The 8,771-nt window shown below is 34.7% G+C and overlaps 1 protein-coding gene across 7 annotated transcripts in view; it reads left to right on the forward strand.

Moving 5' to 3' along the window:
- LOC135209676 (ras-GEF domain-containing family member 1B-like) overlaps positions 1-7,201 on the forward strand; it is a 966,569-nt gene extending 959,368 nt beyond the window's left edge. For all 7 annotated transcript variants that reach the window (XM_064242418.1, XM_064242416.1, XM_064242417.1 and 4 more), the window contains 5 exons: positions 1-11; positions 716-918; positions 1,171-1,322; positions 1,774-1,846; positions 4,212-7,201. The exon at positions 1-11 is cut by the window's left edge and continues 133 nt beyond it. In XM_064242418.1, coding sequence (XP_064098488.1) covers positions 1-11; positions 716-918; positions 1,171-1,322; positions 1,774-1,846; positions 4,212-4,239 — 467 coding nt within the window. In that variant the 3' untranslated portion in view covers positions 4,240-7,201. The remainder of the gene's footprint in view (positions 12-715; positions 919-1,170; positions 1,323-1,773; positions 1,847-4,211) is intronic.
- Positions 7,202-8,771: the final 1,570 nt, after the last annotated feature.

Genomic DNA, 8,771 nt, shown 5'->3' on the forward strand with positions numbered 1-8,771 from the left:
TCAAGAAGACAGTAAGTACCTACCTGTGGTACCTGTGAGGAATGAAACCTGAATATCTGAGATTTGTGGTATACTGGTGATGGTGTAAAATTGTATATTTCAGGATCACTTGACCACAGTACCTGTTTTTTTTTTTTTTTTTTTTTTTTCGATTTATAAGACGGTATACTGTTCTGTTACAATCTCCTCCACGACTCGAAGTATGAAGTTATTTGTGGTATATCGGTAATGGTGTAAAATTGTATATTTCAGGATCGCTGAACACAGCTCATGTTTTATATATATTTTTCGATTTATAAAACGGTATACTGTTCAGTTAGAAACACCTCCACGACTCGAAGTATCAAGTTATTTTTCATTTGAATTTTGATAAATGTATTAGCAGTGACGTAACAAAGGTTGTAGCTGTGGAGAATATGCTACAACTTGATGCATGACGATAAGCAAGTTGAAGTATTTCAGGTTTTGTTTCATTGTAGGATAATTTGATGAGCTATCGTTTTTTATATGCAAATTTTCCGGGTACATTTTCGGTAAACGCATTCAACACATTTTTTTTATGCAAATTTAATGAAAAAACTTTTTGGTAAACTTTCGGAACTTTACATGAATTGTCTGGAAATTTACTGACATTATATTAACTCCTGTTACAAGTGGAGTAACTTTACATTAATTGTGCGGAAATTGACTAAGATTATATTTCCTCCTGTTCCAGTGGAGTAAAGTTCAGAGCGCGAAGTTCTCTGTCCTGGAACACCAGATGGATCCTTCCAGCAATTTCAGCAGCTACCGGTCCACACTGAAGGCAGCCATGTGGAGGTCGGCTGGAGCGGTGGACGATAGGCAGAAGATCGTCATTCCCTTCTTCAGTCTCCTCGTCAAGGATCTTTACTTCCTCAATGAGGGCTGTGCTAGCAGGTGAGGAAACGGCATTGTTTTTTAAGATGTGACGATTCAATTCTTTAAATTTTGGATGGTTTTGGACAGTTTAATCTAAGCTTGAAGGCGAAGGAAAAAAGAAAAAGGACAGGAGGATATCTCATCAAGAATGGGAAGTGAGAGCAGTAGAAAACACGTGATGTAATTTGTATACACATGTATTCATAAGGGTGATTATATATCTTGCAAAGAGAAAACTGCTAATTTGTTTCCAACTTTCAACCCTTACAGACTACCCAATGGCCACATCAACTTCGACAAGTTTTGGCAACTGGCCAAGCAAGTGACCGAGTTCATGGCGTGGAAACAAGTAACGTGTCCTTTTGAGAAGGTCTCCGACGTTATTCATTACATGCAAACCACGAACGTCCTTACAGAAACAGGTATTGTTTAAATAAACTCTTTTAACACTTCTTTATGACGTTTCTAATGCCTAGTCTCTTCTCTATTATATGTTTTTTATTTATATATATGTTTTAGAAGGCTTCTTCTTTATGACACGTTCTAATCATTATGATATAATAATTATGAAACTAAGTATTAGAAACATATCATAATGATTAGAACGTGTCATAAAGAAGAGGCCATCGAAAGCATATAAATTAAAAACACATAATAATTATGAGACTAGTTATTAGAAACGTGTTTTTAATCTATATGCTTTCGATGGCCTCTTCTTTTATGACAGGTTCCAATACCTAGTCTTTATTTATACGTTGGTAGTCTTGCGTCCAAATGCATGTGTAAGACAGTCTCTGATAAATGATCAATAAATTGATAAATGGCCAATAAATATCTAGAAGATTCTCTTAGTGATAATTCAATCGTTCACAGGACTGGCGTTAGCATCATTCGAGTGTGAAGGACCTGAGAATAGTTACGAGAAGGAGAGATATAAGACGCTGAAGTAAGTAAAAAAAAAATATGTTTAATATAATTGGTTTTCGTGGAAGGGGGTTGGTATTAGGGATAAGAATACTTGGTAAGAGAAAGGATTTGTTGTCTTACACTTTTCCACCATATAAAGTTGTTTTATTTATAGTAGTATGTGTCTGATAATGGCAAGCTAAGTTTTTTTTATTTAAAGTAATATTTGTATGATCGTGGGAAGTTAAGTTTTTTATTTATAGTAATATTTGTATGATAATAGCAAGTTAAGTTTTTTATTTATAGTAATATTTGTATGATAACGGCTAGTTACATTTCCACTTAAGACTTTAGTCTATTTTGCTTGCCTAGTTTGTTGTATTGCTCGTTAATTTCAACACTAAAATTATGTCTTATCGTCGTGATTGATTACCTACAACTGTGGACAAAAAGCCAGTCTTCCTAGAGCGAGATCACGCTGGAGAGAGTTGCCAAGGATCCTGCAATAGCAAATAAAAGTATAAAGAATATTGCACCAACCACTCTTATACAAAGGCTGCATGAAAAACGGGTAACAACTAGAGCTAGCAGAAATGGTGAGCTAAAACAGTACAGAAAGAGGTGTTCAAGCAGTTACATATTAATATCAATCATCTAGACAAACTGGATAAGAGAGGAGGAGGCATACTGAACAACACGGAAGATGCATACCGAAAAAAACACACCTCTGGCATACTGAACAACAGAGAGGAGGCATACTGAACTACAGAGGAGGTATACTGAGCAACAGAGGGGAGGCATACCGAACAATGTTAACAGAGGAGGTATACTGAGCAACAGAGGGGAGGCATACCGAACTATGTTAACAGAGGAGGTATGCTGAACAACAGAGAGAAGGCATAACGAACCGAAATCACATGTAATCCAATTTTGTACTTTGGATGCGGATTGAAATGTAGACAGCAAAAGAGAACTAGGTTGATTTTACTTCACTCATGAAATTTAGGCTAACCAGCTAAGCACTGGGGCATTTCAGCCATTGAACCTTTTAAGGCAGTGAAAAGAGAGTTGGAATACTTGGACATCGAGGTGGAGAGCAGTTGGCTAGCAAAAATGGTTACAGTGGTTGGATAGCAAGATTGAAGACGGAAAGTAAATGACTAAAAAAGTGGGTGCTGCAATAAATCAGGTGATGCATAGACTTGGAGACAACAGCCACCCCTCCCCTTCCCAAAAGTTGACAAGCATCCTTTGTCTTCTACGTAGAGCACATCAGTTATAATTAAACCTGGCATCATCCAACATCTCAGAAATAATTGTTTTGTCAGTGATGTTGACATAACTCAAAAGGAACAACTGACTCGGCTTCCTTATAAAACTGCAATGGAAAAGATCTCTTGTTGTTACAATCCTGCCTGTCTGAGATTTTAAACTACCAAAGGAACTGCATTCTCTTATGTCCAAACTGGAGTACCAACAGTGCTGGTTATACCCAGAGAATTGGTGAATACAAGAGGCCTTCAGAGTAAGTTATTTTAACCACTCAAAGCACTCATTAGGGAGCACTGAAACCACTAACAAACACTAAGGAAAATACTAAGGAGACCCTCTACCATATGTATCTTGGTTCACACCCCTGATGAACAAACAGAAGCATTTACATCTGGATTGTAACAAATGCTACAAGCTATTATAACCGATAACTGGTACCTTTATGACTTGGATCTTATAGCGGGGCACAGCAGGACCGCATCTTCTTCCACCTTGCCCTATAGGAATGGCATCTCGTTAAAGAAGTACTTTCTTGAAGCATATTCCTCTTGCCATCTTGAAATTAATTGGATCCATTGCAACCACATTGTCATGAGCAAATTCTTCGGTACACATCTACGAAAAGTAGGGAAGAAACATCATCCTGGAATGCAGACACATAAGGAAAATCCTACGGGGTGCAGTTTTGCATTGTCAGACATCATCCGTTAATGAGGCAAGACAGGTCGGCTATAGTTTATTGAAAGCCACAGTTGTAATCCTACATTTAATGCCTATTTCTATTAACAGTTCTTCCTGGCCTCTCCAAAATTAAATAAACATTAAAAGTATTTGTCGATAAATCTTGGAAATTAAATAAACCAAGAAAAAATATTTGTAGAGAAAAAAAATATATTTGTCGAGATATCTAACAAATTTTAGTAGCATTTCTAATTTGACTTAAGTATTTGTCGAGAAATTTTGAAAAATTTAAATCTAACAAACGAGAAATTTTGAAAATTAAATATAATTTGACGAGAAATCTAACTTATTTTAGCAGCATTTCTAAATAAACTAAACTGTTTGATTGGTCGATTAATTTTTAATGGAACAAAAATGTGAATTCTAACAAATTTCTTTCTCTACATTTACAGAGCCGACACGCAACAACAGACCGCTTAATACTAAACCTCATGGCTGTACTTAATATGATAGTGAATGTTAAGTCTCCTCTGGAAGCAGAAGCAGTATATATGTTTCTCAAGTATATGTGCTGCTAACTCTAGTGCGGATGAGGAACTTTTCCTAAACAATAAAAGCAACTGGATATTAAAGCAGTGCTTGGACTACCTATGATGATGATGCTGTTTCTCATCACATTTCAGGACATCACAAAAGGATTAACTGTGGAAGTCTTTTCCGAACTCTGAGAATTCTTAGTCCACTGGAAAATTAAGTATAAATATGGTGCATAAAGTAAGAAGGATTAGCAAAACAAAATAAACTTCGATGTGTGTATTAAAAAATACTTTGGCAGTGAGAGTATAATGTATATAAAAAGACGATATTTGTATATTGCTTCGACGTGCATTTTTTCATCCCTCACAGAGGGAGGGGAGGGGGGTTAGTCAGTCAGGTGTGTGTGTGTGTATGTGCACGAGAGCGTCTGGTGGTATAATATATGATGAGTTTGCGTAACAGAGTAACAAATTATTATTTATATGATTTTTAAGATAATTTCAGCTTAATTCTCTCTATCCCCTCTTATCCTTCAAGGTTTTTTTTTATTCTGTGTATGGGACAGTTGAACATTTTTCTAATGAAAAAGATGGTTTGGGACAGTTGAACATTTTTCTAGTGAAAAGATGGTTTATCTAATATTGTAAATTGTATAATTGTATATTTTCCTTGTATAATTTTAACTAGTCTAAAAGAGGTTTTGTTGATTTTTTACTGTTAAGAGTGTATATATATAATTTTGTCTTCTACCAAAAATGGTCACACAGCATCAGAGTTAACTAATAATATTATTAGTGGGGGAAGTTAGTAACACTAAACTAGTGGTGTTGTTTACATTCCAATTGATGGTAATTAGGATGTTTTTATTAATTTCCCTGTCTCTCTCATGTGGGGAATTAGGGTTTAATTATTGTCAAAGAGTTTATATCGCAATAACTATTGCTTTTCACTGTGTAGCATATGTATGAAGTTTAAAAATTGTACCATAATGTAAAAACAATTAGTTATCACATTTTTATGCGGCTGGGTTGTATGAATGTTTCATTTTTTGTTTATCCTGATCCTGAATTAATGATTTCTATTAAAAGATAATTTAAATAATGCAAGTTATATTCCGAAAGGAATCCCACGCTTTTTTTGACAAATTTCTCTAATTCAGATATAAAAATTCATTAATGCAAGTTATATATATTCCGAAAGGAATCCCACACTTATTTTGACAAATATCTAATTCAATCTAATTCAAAATCGTGTTAATACTTTTTTTTATCCTGAATTATTGATTTTCTTTTATAAAAGATAATATAAATACCTTAATGCAAGGTATATTCCGAAAGGAATCCCACACTTATTTTGACATTTCTAATTAAATTTCTAATTCAAAATTGTGTGTTATACACGTCTTGTGTGTAAGAGTGCGAACGCATCTTTGAGTGCGTACAAACTTCAAGACCAAAGATTTTTCCTGATTTCTCTCTCTCGCTCTTAGCCCATTGGCAAATTCATTTTTCAGAAAAGAGAAAGAAAAGTTAAAAAAATGGATATATGAACGATGAGTTTCATAGATATATTTTCAATATGTATATATATAATATATTCTGCCGGTGAGTTTGCCAATGGGATCTGATATATTTTTCTTCACTCACACTTCATTGTATATATTAAAAATATTCTATTTGTAAATTGTTTCCTGTATAAAATAATATCTATCACGGGAAAAAGCTAATGATCTGATTTTTTTCTGGTTAGTTTTATATACTAAATTTTTTTTTTTAGCTAAGCCGCCACGTTTTTCCTAAAATAAATTATATAATTGTAGTGCAGATTAATTATTTTAAGCATTTCTAATCACAGAATGCATTTAAAACTACGTAAAATGCGTGGTGGATTTAATAACATGGTCAAAATAATATTTTTTTCCCAATTCTTTAATAGCGCTCAATGCCTTCCTTGGATTCTGACTGCATTTACGAAATGAACTTTAATTTTTACTTTTCTCAAAATTCACTGGCATGTTAGTAACGAAATTTGAAATTTACTTTATCTCAAAATTCAGTGGCATGTTAGTAACGAAATTTGAAATTTCTTGCAATGTATTCTCATCAAAGCTTTGAATTTCACCTTACCGATGCATCATTGTTTCTTGCGCTCTTCTCTGTCTGTCTGTCAGTCTGTCTGTCTCTGTCACGAGCCTGAAAACGGCATAATAAAAGCGTGAGGTGGTGTGTGCGCGTGTATTGCCAGCACTCGATGGCGTAGCATAATCAATGGTGTATAAAATAAAATAAAAAAAAAGGAATTGCATTAAGTAAAGCTGCACTCAAACACTACGTTAGTATAAAGAAACGCGTGTATAATTAATTAATTTTGGAATATGGGATCGACTGTGCGTACAGAAAAATATATATAAAAAAACACCACCTTCATCTCTATATTTTTTCCTTCCTACTGAAAAGCTATGAATTTTTTTTTCTTTTTGGTAGATATATTTTTTGGTAGGGAATTTGTTTTTTGGTAGGTATATTTTTTGGTAGGGATAGAACAGAATTAATATTTTTTCTGATTTATTATTATTATTAATATTAATATTATTTGGCAGTGGTGTTCATGCATAATTGAGAAAACGGATTTTTCTGATTGATTATTTTTCTGATTTATTATTATTATTAATTTTTTTTTGACGAGTGGTGCTCGTGCATAATTGAGAAACCGGATATCTTTAGAAGGACAACTACGCAAGCAAGCAAGCAAAGTACGCTAAAACCATGTTCCGAGTGTATCATGAGTTTTATAATAAAATAATCCTCTGTCTATCACATGTCATTTGAATTAATAAATATTGCAGCTATTTGTAGTAACTTAATCTGCACCTTGTATATATGAAATACAGACATTTTTCCAATAAGTTGTGTTTTATTACTATCCTTTGTGTAAAGAAGGTGTACGAAGTGTAATTTAGTTTGGTATATTATATTTAAACAGTCTTAATGAAAATGGTTGTGAAAAATATTACTATTATTATGATTAGTTGTTGTAATAGTACATAATTCATATTGAACAAGCTATTTAAGAGAAATGCAAACCAGACAACCGCCCCCCCCCCCCCCATATGAATGCTACCCAAAGAATAATGAGGTAGAATTCAGCAATTACGTATGACACCCGACACACCTGACATGACACTACCCAAAAAAGCAGAAACGAACACCTCAATTTTAGCAATTACGTGTGACACTCGACACCTGACACGACACAACCCAAAATAGCAGAAACGAACCTCAGTTTAGCAGTTACGTATGACACTCGACACCTGACATGACACAACCCAAGATAGTGGAAACGAACCTCACTTTAGCAACTGCGTGTGACACTCGACACCTGACATGACACTACCCAAAATAGCAGAAAAGAACCTCATTTCATTCAGCAACTACATATGACACTTGACACATTACATGACACTACCCAAAATAGTAGAAACGAACCTCAACTTTAGCAATTACGTGTGATACTTGACACATGACATGACACTACCGGAAATAGCAAAAACGAACCTCATTTAATTAAAGAAAAATGTAAATGATTTCATAACTCTTGGGAATACAGAATAAAATCGATTTCAGAAAACGAGTGTCAATAATTTAATTACAACTTCAGAATACAAAATAATAACAATAAAATCATGCAAAACAAGCACCACCACTACCAATAGAGCATTTAAGTACCTTGTGGACCTAGAACCCTCTATAACACGCAACGGGTATGACTCAATAATAAGGAAATGATTTTTGGATGTCGTGGCGACAAGAGGTTCCTGATCTGGTAGAATCGTAGTGCTTACTGCACTGAATGGGTTCCGACTGTTTTTTGATAGAAAAAAGAATGAATAACATATACAAGAAAAAAAAAACTACAAAAAGAGGTGGGGTTTGGGTTCGATATCTTAAAGTAGAAAGAGTTAAGGGGGAACTTCCCAAACTAAGCAGAACATGCGAGAGTATTTGCTTGTACAGGCAAATACAGTTGTTTGGAAGGAAGGAAACTGAACACGTCTTGGGTTAGATAAATGAGAGATTTTGTTTATGTATTAAAGACTGTAGCCTATCAATTGGGCATGAGAGAAAATCATATAAAGACCTGCATTTGGAGGAACATGAAGTACAATAAGAGGAAAACGGCGAAAAGCTGATGCAATGTGAGGTGGTACGATTTTCAGCGAGAACTTATCGGAAAAAACTGTTCTGGAGGGAGGTCAATAAGTAGACGGACCTTAGAGTGAAAAATGCCCTCTAATGAGAATGCCGTTCTGCGCCAACTCATCGAGTCTCTTGATGAATTACAACTCGATTGTGGGGGTAAAATAAAGGCACTGAATGAGGAGAGATTAGACAGGATTGGAGTACGATGAGAAGCCCTGCTGATGCTGGGAATGCGATCGAAAGGTTAAAGAGTGGGAATGTTCCAAGTCATTCCAA

Source organism: Macrobrachium nipponense, chromosome 38 (genome assembly GCF_015104395.2).
Source record: "Macrobrachium nipponense isolate FS-2020 chromosome 38, ASM1510439v2, whole genome shotgun sequence".
In the NCBI taxonomy this organism is placed as follows: Eukaryota; Metazoa; Arthropoda; class Malacostraca; order Decapoda; family Palaemonidae; genus Macrobrachium; species Macrobrachium nipponense.